Source organism: Oncorhynchus nerka, linkage group LG18, assembly GCF_034236695.1.
Source record: "Oncorhynchus nerka isolate Pitt River linkage group LG18, Oner_Uvic_2.0, whole genome shotgun sequence".
NCBI lineage: Eukaryota > Metazoa > Chordata > Actinopteri > Salmoniformes > Salmonidae > Oncorhynchus > Oncorhynchus nerka.
The window spans coordinates 65,734,571-65,750,690 of record NC_088413.1 but is presented as its reverse complement, the minus strand read 5'-3'; the positions used below and the strand labels follow the sequence as shown (position 1 = coordinate 65,750,690).

At 48.8% G+C, this 16,120-nt stretch overlaps 1 protein-coding gene across 2 annotated transcripts in view; it reads right to left on the bottom strand.

Annotated features, from left to right (window-relative positions):
* The window catches only part of LOC115146348 (peroxidasin-like), a 92,989-nt gene that overhangs the window by 64,660 nt on the left and 12,209 nt on the right, over positions 1 to 16,120 (bottom strand). For both annotated transcript variants that reach the window (XM_029688376.2, XM_065004272.1), the window contains exons 2-3: positions 6,784 to 6,855; positions 3,889 to 3,960 (exon numbers count right to left, since the gene is read on the bottom strand). In XM_029688376.2, the coding sequence (XP_029544236.2) occupies positions 3,889 to 3,960; positions 6,784 to 6,855 (144 nt within the window). The remainder of the gene's footprint in view (positions 1 to 3,888; positions 3,961 to 6,783; positions 6,856 to 16,120) is intronic.

The following is a 16,120-nucleotide window of genomic DNA, read 5'->3' as shown; positions in this document are numbered from 1 at the left end:
CCCCAGGATATGGGTGCAGGGTGAGGGGGCCAATCCCCAGGATATGGGTGCAGGGTGAGGGGCCAGGGGGAAGAGGGACAATCCCCCAGGATGTGGGAGCAGGGTGAGATGGGCCAGGGGGGCGACAATCCCCAGGATATGGGTGCAGGGTGAGAGGGGCAGGGGGGACAATCCCCCAGGATATGGGTGCAGGGTGAGAGGGGGGGGGAGGACAATCCCCAGGATATGGGTGCAGGGTGAGAGGGGCCAGGGGGAAGAGGGACAATCCCCCAGGATGTGGGAGCAGATGGGCCAGGGGGTTCCCCTAGGATATGGGTGCAGGGTGAGAGGGGCCAGGGGGAAGAGGGACAATCCCCCAGGATGTGGGAGCAGGGTGAGATGGGCCAGGGGGTTCAATCCCCCAGGATATGGGTGCAGGGTGAGAGGGGCCAGGGGGAAGAGGGACAATCCCCCAGGATGTGGGAGCAGGGTGAGATGGGCCAGGGGTGGGGGAGCGACAATCCCCAGGATATGGGTGCAGGGTGAGAGGGGCCAGGGGGGACAATCCCCCAGGATATGGGTGCAGGGTGAGAGGGGCCAGGGGGAAGAGGGACAATCCCCAGGATGTGGGAGCAAGGTGAGATGGGCCAGGGGGGGGACAATCCCCAGGATATGGGTGCAGGGTGAGGGGCCATGGGGGGGGGGTGACAATCCCCCAGGATATGGGTGCAGGGTGAGCGGGGCCGGGGGGGGGACAATCCCCCAGGATATGGGTGCAGGGTGAGAGGGGCCAGGGGGAAGAGGGACAATCCCCAGGATGGGAGCAGGGTGAGATGGGCAGGGGGGACAATCCCCAGGTGAGAGGGGCCAGGGGGAAGAAGGGACAATCCCCCAGGATGTGGGAGCAAGGTGAGATGGGCCAGGGGGGGGGACAATCCCCCAGGATATGGGTGCAGGGTGAGAGGGGCCAGGGGGAAGAGGGACAATCCCCCAGGATGTGGGAGCAAGGTGAGATGGGCCAGGGGGAGGGACAATCCCCAGGATATGGGTGCAGGGTGAGAGGGGCCATGGGGGTGCAGGATAGGGTGAGGCCGGGGGGGCCAGGGGGTGCAGGGTGAGAGGGGCCAGGGGGGAAGAGGGACAATCCCCCAGGATGTGGGAGCAGGGGGTGAGATCCCCAGGGGTGCAGGGGGGCCGGGGGGGGGGGGGGACAATCCTAGGATCAATCCCCAGGATATGGGTGCAGGGTGAGAGGGTGGGCCAGGGGGAAGAGGGACAATCCCCAGGATGTGGGAGCAGGGTGAGATGGGCCAGGGGGAGCGACAATCCCCCAGGATATGGGTGCAGGGTGAGAGGGGCAGGGGGGACAATCCCCCAGGATATGGGTGCAGGGTGAGAGGGGCCATGGGGGAGCGACAATCCCCAGGATATGGGTGCAGGGTGAGAGGGGCCAGGGGGGAAGAGGGACAATCCCCAGGATGGGGAGCAGGGTGAGATGGGCCAGGGGGTTCAATCCCCTAGGATATGGGTGCAGGGTGAGAGGGGCCAGGGGGAAGAGGGACAATCCCCAGGATGTGGGAGCAGGGTGAGATGGGCCAGGGGGGTTCAATCCCCCAGGATATGGGTGCAGGGTGAGAGGGGCCAGGGGGAAGAGGGACAATCCCCAGGATGTGGGAGCAGGGTGAGATGGGCCAGGGGTGGGGGAGCGACAATCCCCAGGATATGGGTGCAGGGTGAGAGGGGCCAGGGGGGACAATCCCCAGGATATGGGTGCAGGGTGAGAGGGGCCAGGGGGTTCAATCCCCCAGGATATGGGGCAGGGTGAGAGGGGCCAGGGGGTTCAATCCCCCAGGATATGGGTGCAGGGTGAGAGGGGCCAGGGGGGACAATCCCCCAGGATATGGGTGCAGGGTGAGAGGGGCCAGGGGGTTCAATCCCCAGGATATGGGTGCAGGGTGAGAGGGGCCAGGGGGACAATCCCCCAGGATATGGGTGCAGGGTGAGAGGGGCCAGGGGTTCAATCCCCCAGGATATGGGTGCAGGGTGAGAGGGGCCAGGGGGAAGAGGGACAATCCCCAGGATGTGGGAGCAGGGTGAGATGGGCCAGGGGGGAGCGACAATCCCCAGGATATGGGTGCAGGGTGAGAGGGGCAGGGGGGGGACAATCCCCCAGGATATGGGTGCAGGGTGAGAGGGGCCATGGGGGGAGCGACAATCCCCAGGATATGGGTGCAGGGTGAGAGGGGCAGGGGGGGGGGGTAATCCCCAGGATATGGGTGCAGGGTGAGAGGGGCAGGGGGAGGAAGAGGGACAATCACCCAGGATATGGGTGCAGGGTGAGAGGGCCAGGGGGAGGAAGAGGGACAATCCCCCAGGATATGGGTGCAGGGTGAGAGGGGCAGGGGGAGGAAGAGGGACAATCCCCAGGATATGGGTGCAGGGTGAGAGGGGCAGGGGGAGGAAGAGGGACAATCACCCAGGATATGGGTGCAGGGTGAGAGGGGCAGGGGGAGGAAGAGGGACAATCCCCCAGGATATGGGTGCAGGGTGAGAGGGGCCAGGGGGGGAAGAGGAACAGTCCCCCAGGATATGGGTGCAGGGTGAGAGGGGCAGGGGGGAGGAAGAGGGACAATCTCCCAGGATATGGGTGCAGGGTGAGAGGGGCAGGGGGGAGGAAGAGGGACAATCCCCCAGGATATGGGTGCAGGGTGAGAGGGGCAGGGCTGAAGGGCTGGATCAGTGTGCTGGCCTCAGATTAACTCTGGTGAGAAGGGACAGGGCATTCTAATTAAACTAACTAAGTCACAGGAGTCACCCACACTACAGCATGCAGAGAGGAGAGGGATGTCTGTGTGTGTATATGTGTGGGTATGTGTGTGTGACTGACACATACCCAGCTTTCCCGTCCTCCTCTACAGTAGTTGACGAGCTAGCATCAGAAACGTTGTTTGTCTGACATGTTTGAGGTGACTAAGCAGAACTGTGACCATCATATTATCTACAAAAAATTACTTTACAAATCAGATGGTACTGATGGTAGTTTTGGACATGCTATGCATACATTCTACAGTATTTTAAATATAAGTATCTACTATACACACACCAAAGTAGGCCCTGACCTCATTAGTCTGTCTCAAGTTATTCTCATGAATGTATCCATCATCAGGTATGAGTAAAGACAAAGAAGTGATCCACAGAACAACCAACCAAAAACGTCAGCCTGGTGAGCTGCAGGTCTGAGTTATCTAACCCAGGGCCAAGTAGAGGAGGAGAGGAGAAGGTTCATTGAGGGGAATGCAGGGGGTATGTGAGACTGAGTAGGTGGGGAGACTAGAGAGCCAGACATTTCAGGCATATGTACCGTATGTGAATGTAAACACAGACATAGCTGCCTGTCACCACAACTGACAGGCGCTGGGGTTATAATAGACAGTGACTCACAAACACAAGGACTAAACCATACTGCAGCAACCCAAGGCTATGTGCTACCTGCCTGCATCTCAAGCCTACCTCTGTTCTCCTCATTGCCTCCAGGTCACCACGCGCAGACAGATAAGTTCACAGGATTAGATAGTGGGGTTCTTTTTTTGTCTTACTTCATTTCCTGTACCACACTGACACACTTTTTTCTGTTCTGACTAAGCCGTCTGGCAATGTCCAGTTTACAGCCACAGAGTGTGTTTGTGTTCTGTTTCCAGACACAAGCCCGAGACAGGGTTAGCCATGCTTTATCATCAGCCGACAAGGCGAAGAGTGAAACTTGAACTACAACCTTTTGCCTATTGAGCCTGTCCGAGCAAAATGTCACTGTTTCAATGTTTCAATGAAACACTTTTTCAATGAAACCAGTCCATCTGTGACTTGACATCCAGAAGAGAATAACATTGACATAAAGGCATAACAACTCACAGATATTTGAGGTTTTCCAGGTCTTCAAAAGCTCCTCTGGGGATCCGTCTGATGTGGTTGTTGTTGAGGAGGCTGTAAAGTCAAGAGAATGGCCATTAATAAAGATCTCCCAGTGGACTATCAGACCTACACAAAATGAATCTGTGCAGACTCGTAGATACTAATTTAAAGTGGTCCATGCTGGCATATTGCTGTGTCATGATCTAATGCTAGGCCAATGCCAGTCTAAACACAGTTCAACTTTCAGAATACATAGTACATGTGAGATTCTTCATCCTTGCCACACTACACTGTAGCTATTCTATGAAGCATTTGGTTTGATTCCTACACACGGTCACAATTTGTTTTACATTTCTAATGGCTTTCAGGTCCATGGGGTATAATCGGGACAAGGATCAATAATGTCTGTCATAGATTTTCTGCAACATAGCAAAATCTTGAGTTGGTGATCCCTTAACTCAATGCCACAGAAACTGCCATTAATGCAAAGAAATACGTTTTGGAAAATAATATGATATGTATAAGCAGAACATTACTTGGGCCAAACATGCCTCCTAAGTCCTCACCTAGCTCTTTTTTCTGAAAACATTTGGCCTTTCTACTTTCCGACATGGAACCCAAAATGGTTCTACCTGGAATCTAAAGGGTTCTACTTGGAAGCTTAAAGGGTTTTCCTAGGGGGACAGCCAAAGAACCCCTTTGGAACCCTTTTTTCTAAGTGTAGGTACAGTCTGTCAGAGGCCAAGCAGAAAAAGACAGACAGCAGGCCCCTAGCTGCAGTCTTTCCTTCACATATGAGCCAGACATCTATTTCTGTCTGCCTGAGACACTAATATTGAACTGTCTCCCAGCAGGCTTCAGACACTATGCTATTCTTCAGTCTGTAAGACAGAGGTTAAAGCCGTGAAATATGGAACTCCACAGACTACATGGCTAGCAGGTGGTCTGCTACTGTAGGAAAATCTCATCTGAGCTTTCTCTGCTCTGACATTACCTTCCCTACCCTTCATATTCAGAGGCACTAGGCTCATTGGCTGATTCCTGACACATGGCTGGCTGTAGACTAGCAGGCTGGCAGGGCTGACACATGGCTGGCTGTAGACTAGCAGGCTGGCAGGGCTGACACATGGCTGGCTGTAGACTAGCAGAGCTGACACATGGCTGGCTGTAGACTAGCAGGCTGGCAGGGCTGACACATGGCTGGCTGTAGACTAGCAGGCTGGCAGGGCTGACACATGGCTGGCTGTAGACTAGCAGAGCTGACATATGGCTGGCTGTAGACTAGCAGGCTGGCAGGGCTGACACATGGCTGGCTGTAGACTAGCAGGCTGGCAGGGCTGACACATGGCTGGCTGTAGACTAGCAGGCTGGCAGGGCTGACACATGGCTGGCTGTAGACTAGCAGGCTGGCAGGGCTGACACATGGCTGGCTGTAGACTAGGAGGCTGGCAGGGCTGACACATGGCTGGCTGTATACTAGCAGGCTGGCAGGGCTGACACATGGCTGGCTGTAGACTAGCAGGCTGGCAGGGCTGACACATGGCTGGCTGTAGACTAGCAGGCTGGCAGGGCTGACACATGGCTGGCTGTAGACTAGCAGGCTGGCAGGGCTGACACATGGCTGGCTGTAGACTAGCAGAGCTGACACATGGCTGGCTGTAGACTAGCAGGCTGGCAGGGCTGACACATGGCTGGCTGTAGACTAGCAGGCTGGCAGGGCTGACACATGATAGATGGCTGGGAGATTGAAGGGGAACAATACATTCCTACCAGATTATGAGGTAACCTACATGTGTGAAACCACAGCAGAATAGAGAGCAAGAATTTGCCCCTCGGTGTCCGTGTTTGTGGACTGACTGACTGACTGTATGCAGGATTGCAGGACTTTCCAGGGGAAGCTAATGCTGTGACGTGTTTCCGAGTCTTGGGACAAAATATAGACAAAGAGAACTGGGTGCTTCTGGGAAGAGATGGGGCTAACAGGAGTAGTCGACTCCTGATGAGTGCCGATTGCATTAGTGTATATTTGAACGCTCAGTTTAAACACATTTGCAGTGAGTTCTCCAGGACCAATTAAATTACAATCTCTTCAATTGCTGAGTATGTAGGGGAAAAAGAAGGGAGGAGAGGAGGAAGAAGGGAGGAGAGGAGGAAGGAGAAAGAAGGGAGGAGAGGAGGAAGGAGGAAGAAGGGAGGAAGGATGAAGAAGGGAGGAGAGGAGGAAGGAGGAAGAAGGGAGGAGAGGAGGAAGGAGGAAGAAGGGAGGAGAGGAGGGAGGAGGAAGAAGGGAGGAGGGAGGAAGGAGGAAGAAGGGAGGAGAGGAGGAAGGAGGAAGAAGGGAGGAGAGAAGGAAGAAGGGAGGAGAGGATGAAGGAGGAAGAAGGGAGGAGGGAGGAAGGAGGAAGAAGGGAGGAGAGGAGGAAGGAGGAAGAAGGGAGGAGAGGAGGAAGAAGGGAGGAGAGGAGGAAGGAGGAAGAAGGGAGGAGAGGAGGAAGGAGGAAGAAGGGAGGAGGAAGGAGGAAGAAGGGAGGAGAGGAGGAAGGAGGAAGAAGGGAGGAGAGGAGGAAGGAGGAAGAAGGGAGGAGAGGAGGAAGGAGGAAGAAGGGAGGAGGGAGGAAGGAGGAAGAAGGGAGGAGAGGAGGAAGGAGGAAGAAGGGAGGAGAGAAGGAAGGAGGAAGAAGGGAGGAGAGGAGGAAGGAGGAAGAAGGGAGGAGAGGAGGAAGAAGGGAGGAGAGGAGGAAGGACTAAGAAGGGAGGAGAGGAGGAAGGAGGAAGAAGGGAGGAGAGGTGGAAGGAGGAAGAAGGGAGGAGAGGAGGAAGGAGGAAGAAGGGAGGAGGGAGGAAGGAGGAAGAAGGGAGGAAGGAGGAAGAAGGGAGGAGAGGAGGGAGACTTACAGTGTGTTCAGGTTCTTTAGCCGTCTGAAGGAGCCAGGCTGCAAGTCCTTGATTTTGTTGAACCTCAGGTCTCTATGGAGGGAAAAACAGGAAGAACACAGTCATTAACAACACCGGGGCAATCGAGTCTGTCAAACCAATCATTACCATGACACATATTAATGTCTATGAGGAAACAGGCTGGTACAATAAGTACAGTACACCGTACACACACAGAATGTATCCAAATCACTTAGGAATCTCTTAGGAATCACTTTTCATTATAAAGGACGAATAATAGCCACATTATTCATATCACAGGAATGCCATTTATCAAAAGCTTTAACCAGTGGCACATCGGATAGGTTTACTTAACATTTCCCGAAAGATAACAATTAAGAGAGATGAGGGAGTTTAGTAGCTTATCACTGTAAAGGCTTAGAGACGATATCATGTCATGCCATTAACCACTCACACCCATTATGACAAATGACAGCATGATAGGCCTATAACACCTAACTAAAATACTGTGGAATTTAGAGCTAGACGCACGTCATCTAATTCAGTGAAATGTGAACATTTCTAAACAATGAAGTTACGCTTGTGGAACTTAGCCTCTAAGTCATTTGACCTTCAACAAAGAGCAGATAGCCTCGCTGTAAAGGCCAACAACAAAGACCATAACAACCACAGTCCACAAGCCTCTGACTCAACGTGGCTTGCTGAGAGAACTAGGAGACATAGTCCAGCCCCACTAACAATGTCAAGACAAGACAGTGTTGGAGTTACAACACAGATAAGGCTTTATCTCAATGGTTAGGAGAGGGAATCCTAGATCAACCACCCTGCTACCCAGATTCAACTATAATTAATAGAATTCACTCTCATCAGCTACTCTGGACTGACCTTAACATTCCCTGACTGACTCCAGGTCACAATACGCCCCCAAGCTCCGCTAACAGAGAGATACCAGTTAGACTTTGGCCAGACACTGTCAAGTGATTCCAATGATGATTCCTGTAAGTGTTGCTGAGTGGGTAACTGGGAGTAAAGTCAAGGGTTTGGGATAGAATACGCTGATAAAGGATTTGAAGAATTCAAACTGTATTTCTTCGACACCAGTAAAGATGTGTGTTCCATGTCTATTCTCTTTCACCTTTGTTGACATGGTGTTCTCTATGACAGTCTACTATTCAGCGCTGTGAATTCCATCTGGAACATGGGTTCTTATTCACTTTCTGGTCTGTATTTGCTTTGTATTAATGTTGCCTAGTTACCACATGCACAACAGTCACTGAGGGCCAAATCATAAAAACTGGACATTCCAGAATGTCTTACTTTCTCATGTTTCTGTGAAAATGTCAGCCAAAAAACAAAGCCACCTGATTTCATAGCCCGTGAAATGTTTATTGTTCACTCACTCTGTAAAATCCCTGCATGTGGATTCAACTACAGAGCCCAGCTTTTCATATACTCACATCCCTTCATATAGGAGCTTCAACAAAGGCTGAGTGCACCACTGGTTAGAGCAGGAAGAGCAGGAAGCCAGCTGAGCACCATTCACTGTCTGTATCAATATCAGAAACACTGCTCTGATATTCTACCATCTACAGGCCCCAACCTCAACAGAAGTCAAGTTACATAACATTGTTTCATTTGGAGACGTGAGAATTTAGTGGCAACTTATTTCTGTGTATATTGTGTTCTTTTAGTCATATTTCAAACTACATAGAATAAGAAATGCAAGCATAACGGACCACATCAAACTCAAAGCAATAATGACAAAAGGACACATTTCAATTGTTTCCAAAACAGCGGTACTTTTCAACAGCTTTACTCTACTTCCTGACAAAATACAACAGCTGTACTCTACTTCCTGACAAAATACAACAGCTGTAGTCTCCTTCCTCACAAAATACAACAGCTGTAGTCTCCTTCCTGACAAAATACAACAGATGCAGTAGAAACTGAGGGTGAAAAATATTTTTTCCATTCTATGAATTCACACTGTAGCAACAAATGTGGTGTTTATAGATGGAAGATAACTGTTGGTGAAGCTGTGTGCCCTGAAGGGGAGACCCATCTCTTCATTCAAAGACTCATGGAAACTCTTACTGACAGTTGTCCTGCTTTGCGTGGTGTGTTGTTGTCTCTACCTTCCTGCCCTTTGTGCTGTTGTCTGTGCCCAATAATGTTCGTACCATTTGTTCTGCTGCCATGTTGTGTTGCTACCATGTTGCTGTCATGATGTGTTGATACCATGCTGTGTTTTCATGTGTTGCTGCCATGCTATGTTGTTGTCTTAGGTCTCTCTTTATGTAGTGTTGTGGTGTCTCTCTTGATGTGATGTGTGCTTTGTCCTATATTTGTAATTTTTAATCCCAGCTCCCGTCCTCACAGGAGGCCTTTTGCCTTCTGGTAGGCTGTCATTGTAAATAAGAATTTGTTCTTAATTGCCTAGTTAAATAAAGTTTCAATAAAATAAAATAAATAAATCCCGGGACTCAGGGAGTGAAGAGCTTTGCCAAGGCATGCTGGAACAGGGGCTGCCCCCACTCCTCCAGGCCCAGGGAAGAAGGGAGAAGAAGGGGAAGGAGAGGAAGACACAGGGGGCTCTGGGGGCTGGAAAAAGTTAGAAGAATAAGACACTAGAACCAGATGAAGGAAGGCTGCTGAAAATGGCTGTTGGTCTCAGATACATCAGGATCAGGTAGATCTAATATCCCACAGAACTAGCCTTTCACCAGACTACACCCACATATCACGATCAGGTAGGTCTAATATCCCACAGAACTAGCCTTTCACCAGACTACACCCACATATCACGATCAGGTAGGTCTAATATCCCACAGAACTAGCCTTTCACCAGACTACACCCACATATCACGATCAGGTAGGTCTAATATCCCACAGAACTAGCCTTTCACCAGACTACACCCACATATCACGATCAGGTAGGTCAAATATCCCACAGAACTAGCCTTTCACCAGACTACACCAACTATTGATTGTGTTGGATGAATGATGCCTTTGTTAACAGAAGCACTTGTCCCCTAAAGTGTCCTTATCCTAACCGTATAGTAGTATGGAGTGTGTTTCCCAACATACTGGATCACATAAAGAAACCCCAATCAGGCCAGATACGGCCATAGGAGAACCAAAAGTACCTACAGTAGAATCTAAACAGCAGTCCTGCAATCACTAGTAGGCCTGCAATCCTTCTTACATTAATGGCAGAAAACATCATTTCTCAAATAGCCACCAGTTGTTTTGGGGACTATTGTTAACAACTGGTGAACAATATGGTATTGTGATCGCAGCGGTAAATTAGTTTACCATGTCAGATAGAGGAGGGCAATTCCACAGTAACAGAGTAATACTGAGATTACAATTCTCACTTTAAAATGTATGCCAAACCAAAACCAATGATTAGGGGACAGGGGGATACCTAGTCAGTTGTACCACTGAATGATTTCAACTGAAATGTGTCTTCCACATTTAACCCATCCTGCCTCCCTTTTCTCTAAGTAATCTCTGATATGTGAAAGCTATACAGTGCTTGGGGCAGTGAGGATGAAGTTTAACTTGTCACATAAGCAGGACATTTTGTCCTATCTCTCGTCAGTGATGAATTGTCATCGACAGATGAAACATTCCTTCAGATTCCTACCACACTGTTGAGGATTCAGAGATGTAGTGCTACTGACTGAGGCCTAATCCTCCTGTAGAACACATACAGAGACCACAGCACCTGAACTCAAGTGGATATAAAACTTGGCTCAGCACCTGTAGCCCTTAAGAGCACATGTGAAAGAATGATGGACAAACATATCACAGGAAGAAAATCCTAACCCCTTTCGGCGTGTAGTACATGTTAGAACTGTGATATCTTTAACCCCCTTCAGCGTGTAGTACGTTAGAACTGTGATATCTTTAACCCCCTTCGGCGTGTAGTACATGTTAGAACTGTGATATCTTTAACCCCCTTCAGCATATAGTACATGTTAGAACTGTGATATCTTTAACCCCCTTCAGCATGTAGTACATGTTAGAACTGTGATATCTTTAACCCCCTTCAGCATGTAGTACATGTTAGAACTGTGATATCTTTAACTTCTTGGATATAGCGGGCGCTCTTTTAATTTATGGATAAAAAAACGTTCCCATTTTAAACAAGATATTTTGTCACGAAAAGATGCTCGACTATGCATCTAATTGACAGCTTTGGAAAGAAAACACTCTGGCGTTTCCAAAACTGCAAAGATATTATCTGTGAGTGCCACAGAACTGATGCTACAGGCGAAACCAAGATGAAACTTCAAACAGGAAATGAGCTCTGTTTTCCATTGTCTCCTCATATGGCTGTGAATGTGCCCTGAACGAGCCTACGCTTTCTGCCGTTTGCCCAAGGTGTCTGCAGCATTGTGACGTATTTGTAGGCATATCATTGGAAGATTGGCCATAAGAGACTACATTTACCAGGTGTCCGACCGGTGTCCTCTGTCGAAATTGGTGCGTAATCTCCAAGCTGCACGCATTCATCCATGTGATTCAGGGGAGAGAGGAGACTTCCACAAACGATATATAATCGAAGAGATATGTGAAAAACACCTTGAGGATTGATTCTAAACAACGTTTACCATGTTTCAGTCGATATTATGGAGTTAATTTGGAAAAAAGTTTGGCGTTTTGATGACTGAATTTTCGTTTTTTTTGGGTAGCCAAACGTGATGTACAAAACGGAGCGATTTCTCCTACACAAAGAATCTTTTTGGACAAACTGAACATTTGCTATCTAACTGAGAGTCTCCTCATTGAAAACATCCGAAGTTCTTCAAAGGTAAATTATTTTATTTGAATGCTTTTCTTGTTTTTGTGAAAATGTTGCCCGCTCAATGCTAACGCTAAATGCTACGCTAGCTATCAATACTGTTACACAAATGCTTTTTTTGCTATGGTTGAAAAGCATATTTTGAAAATCTGAGATGACAGTGTTATTAACAAAAGGCTAAGCTTGAGAGCAAGCATATTTATTTCATTTCATTTGCGATTTTCATGAATAGTTAACGTTGCGTTATGGTAATGAGCTTGAGGCTGTATTCACGATCCCGGATCTGGGATGGCTAGAATCAAGAGGTTAACCCCCTTCGGCGTGTAGTACATGTTAGAACTGTGATATCTTTAAACCCCTTCGGCGTGTAGTACATGTTAGAACTGTGATATCTTTAAACCCCTTCGGCGTGTAGTACATGTTAGAACTGTGATATCTTTAACCCCCTTCGGCGTGTAGTACATGTTAGAACTGTGATATCTTTTTAATACATGTTAGAACCTTTAAACCCCTTGGCGTGTAGTACATGTTAGAACTGTGATATCTTTAAACCCCTTCAGCATGTAGTACATGTTAGAACTGTGATATCTTTAACCCCCCCATGTTAGAACTGTGATATCTTTAATCCCCTTTTGGCGTGTAGTACATGTTAGAACTGTGATATCTTTAACCCCCTTCGGCGTGTAGTACATGTTAGAACTGTGATATCTTTAAACCCCTTCGGCGTGTAGTACATGTTAGAACTGTGATATCTTTAACCCCCTTCGGCGTGTAGTACATGTTAGAACTGTGATATCTTTAAACCCCTTCGGCGTGTAGTACATGTTAGAACTGTGATATCTTTAACCCCCCCATGTTAGAACTGTGATATCTTTAACCCCCTTCGGCGTGTAGTACATGTTAGAACTGTGATATCTTTAACCCCCTTCAGCGTGTAGTACATGTTAGAACTGTGATATCTTTGTCTAGGGTTCTTAGTGACTAAGGACTTTGATCAGTCATACATTAATGTTAAAAGCTATTAATTTACTATATCTGCCTTACCCTAAAAACAGAGTTTCCCACAAAGAAGCACATCTCTTTGAGACTTGGAATTTCAGAATACAAATTGTGAGATCATGTATGCCTTTCTGCATTGAGTCAACACACTCTTGGAGAGGAATGGAGACAAGAGATGACACAATGTAGATGGCGACAACACTTGGAAACAGGATGCTGCTCAGTGCTCTTGCTTCTTGTTGGTTGGCTGCCAATTCAGACTCAACCATTCCACAGTGGAAATGAGCAAATGGCCGATAAGAGCCCTGGGCTTGATAACAAGGGACGGCCGTGATTACCACCAGCGCCAGGCAGACAGCAGCTTTCCCGCTCAAAACCCATCTTCTCTGTTAGTATGGAAAGGCCTGGCTATGGGTGGGGTAGAACGTCAGGCATCATGGCTGCATGAATACAGTTCCACTTAGCAAGGTCGTTGGCAATCCACACGCAAAAGTAAACTTGCAAAAAGGCTCTGTAGCCTGTGCAACGCAAACCCTAATCTGTGAGGCACTAAGGGAGTGGCTGGGACATCGCCAGCTTCAGTTCCAGCTCTAGCATCTGAGTGCCATGTGTGGACCCCTCCCTCTCCTCCCTCTCTCTCTCTCTCCCTCTCCTCCTCTCTCTCTCTCCTCTCTCTCTCTCTCTCTGTCTCTCTCTCTCTCTCTCTCCTCTCTCTCCCTCTCCCTCCCCTCTCTCTCTCCTCTCCTTCCTCTCTCTCCCTCTCCCTCCCCTCTCTCTCCTTCTCTCTCTCCCCTCCCCCTCTCTCTCTCTCTCTCCTCTCTCTCCCTCCCCCTCTCTCTCTCTCTCCTTCCTCTCTCTCCTTCCTCTCTCTCCCTCTCCATCCCCTCTCTCTCTCTCTCCTCTCTCTCCCTCTCCCCTCTCTCTCTCTCTCTCCTCCTCTCCTCCCTCTCCCTCCCCTCTCTCTCCCCTCTCTCTCCCTCTCCCTCCCCTCTCTCTCTCTCCTCTCTCTCTCTCCCTCCCCTCTCTCTCTCTCTCTCCCTCTCCCTCCCTCTCTCTCCCTTCCTCTCTCTCCCTCTCCTCTCCCTCCCCCTCTCTCTCTCTCCTTCCTCCCTCTCCCTCTCCCCTCCCTCTCCCTCTCCCTCTCCCTCCCCTCTCTCTCTCTCTCTCTCTCTCTCTCTCACTCACTCACTCACTCACTCACTCACTCACTCACTCACTCACTCACTCACTCTCCCACTCACTCACTCACTCACTCACTCACTCACTCACTCACTCACTCACTCACTCACTCACTCACTCACTCTCCCACTCACTCACTCACCACTCACTCACTCACTCACTCACTCACTCACTCACTCACTCACTCAATTTCAATGTAAGGGCTTTACTGGCATGTGAAACACATGTCAACATGGCCAAAGCAAGTGAAGAAGATAATAAAAAAAGTGAAATAAACAATACAAATTAACAGTAAACATTACACTCACAAAAGGTCCAAAAGTATAAAGACGTTTCAAATGTCATATTATGTACAAATAGTTAAAGTACAAAAGAGAAAATAAATAAATATAAATATGGGTTGTATTTACAACAGGTCACAAATCTTGCTGCTGTGATTGCACACTGTGGTATTTCACCCAATAGATATGGGAGTTTATAAAAATTGAGTTTGTTTTCGAATTCTTTGTGGATCTGTGTAATCTGAGGGAAATATGTGTCTCTAGTATGGTCATACATTTGGCAGGAGGTTAGAAAGTGCAGCTCATTTTCCACCTCATTTTGTGGGCAGCGTGCACATAGCCTGTCTTCTCTTGAGAGCCAGGTCTACGGCAGACTTTCTCAATAGCAAGGCTATGCTCACTGAGCCTTAAGTGTGGGTCAGTCACAGTGGTCAGGTATTCTGCCACTGTGTACTCTCTGTTTAGGGGCAAATAGCATTCTAGTTTGCTCAGTTTTTTTGTTAATTCTTTCCAATGTGACAAGTAATTATCTTTTTGTTTTCTCATGCTTTGGTTGGGTCTAATTGTGCTGCTGTCCTGGGGCTCTGTGGGGTGTGTTTGTGTTTGTGAACAGAGCCCCAGGACCAGCTTGCTTAGGGGACTCTTCTCCAGGTTCATCTCTTTGTAGGTGATAGCTTTGTTATGGAAGGTTTGGGAATCGCTTCATTTTAGGTGGTTGTAGAATTTAACGGCTCTTTTCTGGATTTTGATAATTAGTGGGTATCGGCCTAATTCTGCTCTGCATGCATTATATGGTGTTCTACGTTGTACACAGAGGATATGTTTTGCAGAATTCTGCATGCAAAGTCTCAATTTGGTGTTTGCCCCATTTTGTGAATTCTTGGTTGGTGAGCAGACCCCAGACCTCACAACCATAAAGGGCAACAGGTTCTATAACTGATTCAAGTATTTTTAGCCAGATCCTAATTGGTATGTCAAATTTGATGTTCCCTTTGATGGCGTAGAAGGCCCTTCTCGCCTTCTTGCCATGTCTCTCAGATCCTTCACAGCTTTGTGGAAGTTACCTGTGGTGCTGATGTTTAGCCTGAGTTATGTGTAGTTTTTGTGTACTCTAGGGCAATGGTGTCTAGATGTAATTTATATTCGTGGTCCTGGCAACAGGACCTTTTTTGGAACTACATTATTTTGGTCTTACTGAGATTTACTGTCAGGGCCCAGGTCTGACAGAATCTGTGCAGAAGATCTAGGTGCTGCCCTCTTTGAGGGAGTGGGGGGCATGGAGTAGGCAGGAGGGGCAGAGGTCTGATCTGAGGGGGCCTAAATGGGGTATGGGCTTGGTTGACTTGGGGGAGTGTTGATTGGTTGGGGTGGGGGTGTGGATGTGGCTGGTGGTGCTGTAGTCTGGATGTTGGTCCTCTCAGTGTGGGTTTTCTAGGTGTAGGTCCGGGGGGAGGGACCCGCAGGTCTGGGAGAGTGTCTCACTGGTCTGGACAGAGTGTCTGTTCATCTTTTGCTCGAGTGCTGTGGCCACCTTTTCCTGCTGTGTTCTAAGGTTGTTTGTGCCTGTGTGTAGTATTATGTGGCTGGGTGACCCTAGTTGGTCCTCAGACAGAAGCTAGGGCGCACTCGGTGTTTGGACATCAGAGTTTAGACACTGTGTGTTTGGAAAAAAGTAAATTTTCTTGTACATATTTCCCATTTGAGTCCATAAGGATGTCCTCAGTGGGTGTGGGGGTTTGTCAGGAGGACTATCAGGGTGGCTGAAAGGGGGTGGGATCCCCTGGGCTCGGGGTTCTTCATTTGTCTGTCCTGCTGTGATGTCGAGGCTATGGTCAGGGTCTGGAGTGGGCTATTCTGGTGGCTACTCTGCGGGGGTGGCTAGCTCTCTATCGGGTTGTTCTCTGTCACACGTCATCGTTCTCAACTACTCCTCGATCACTTTCACCTCCTCCTCTAGTGCTCTGTTCTTCTCCTGCTCCTGCTCTTCTCCTGTTGATGTTGTCTCACCACAGTCCATAGTGCAGATATGTCTCTCCACCTCCATCTCTCCAGGTCTGGTTGAGGGAGT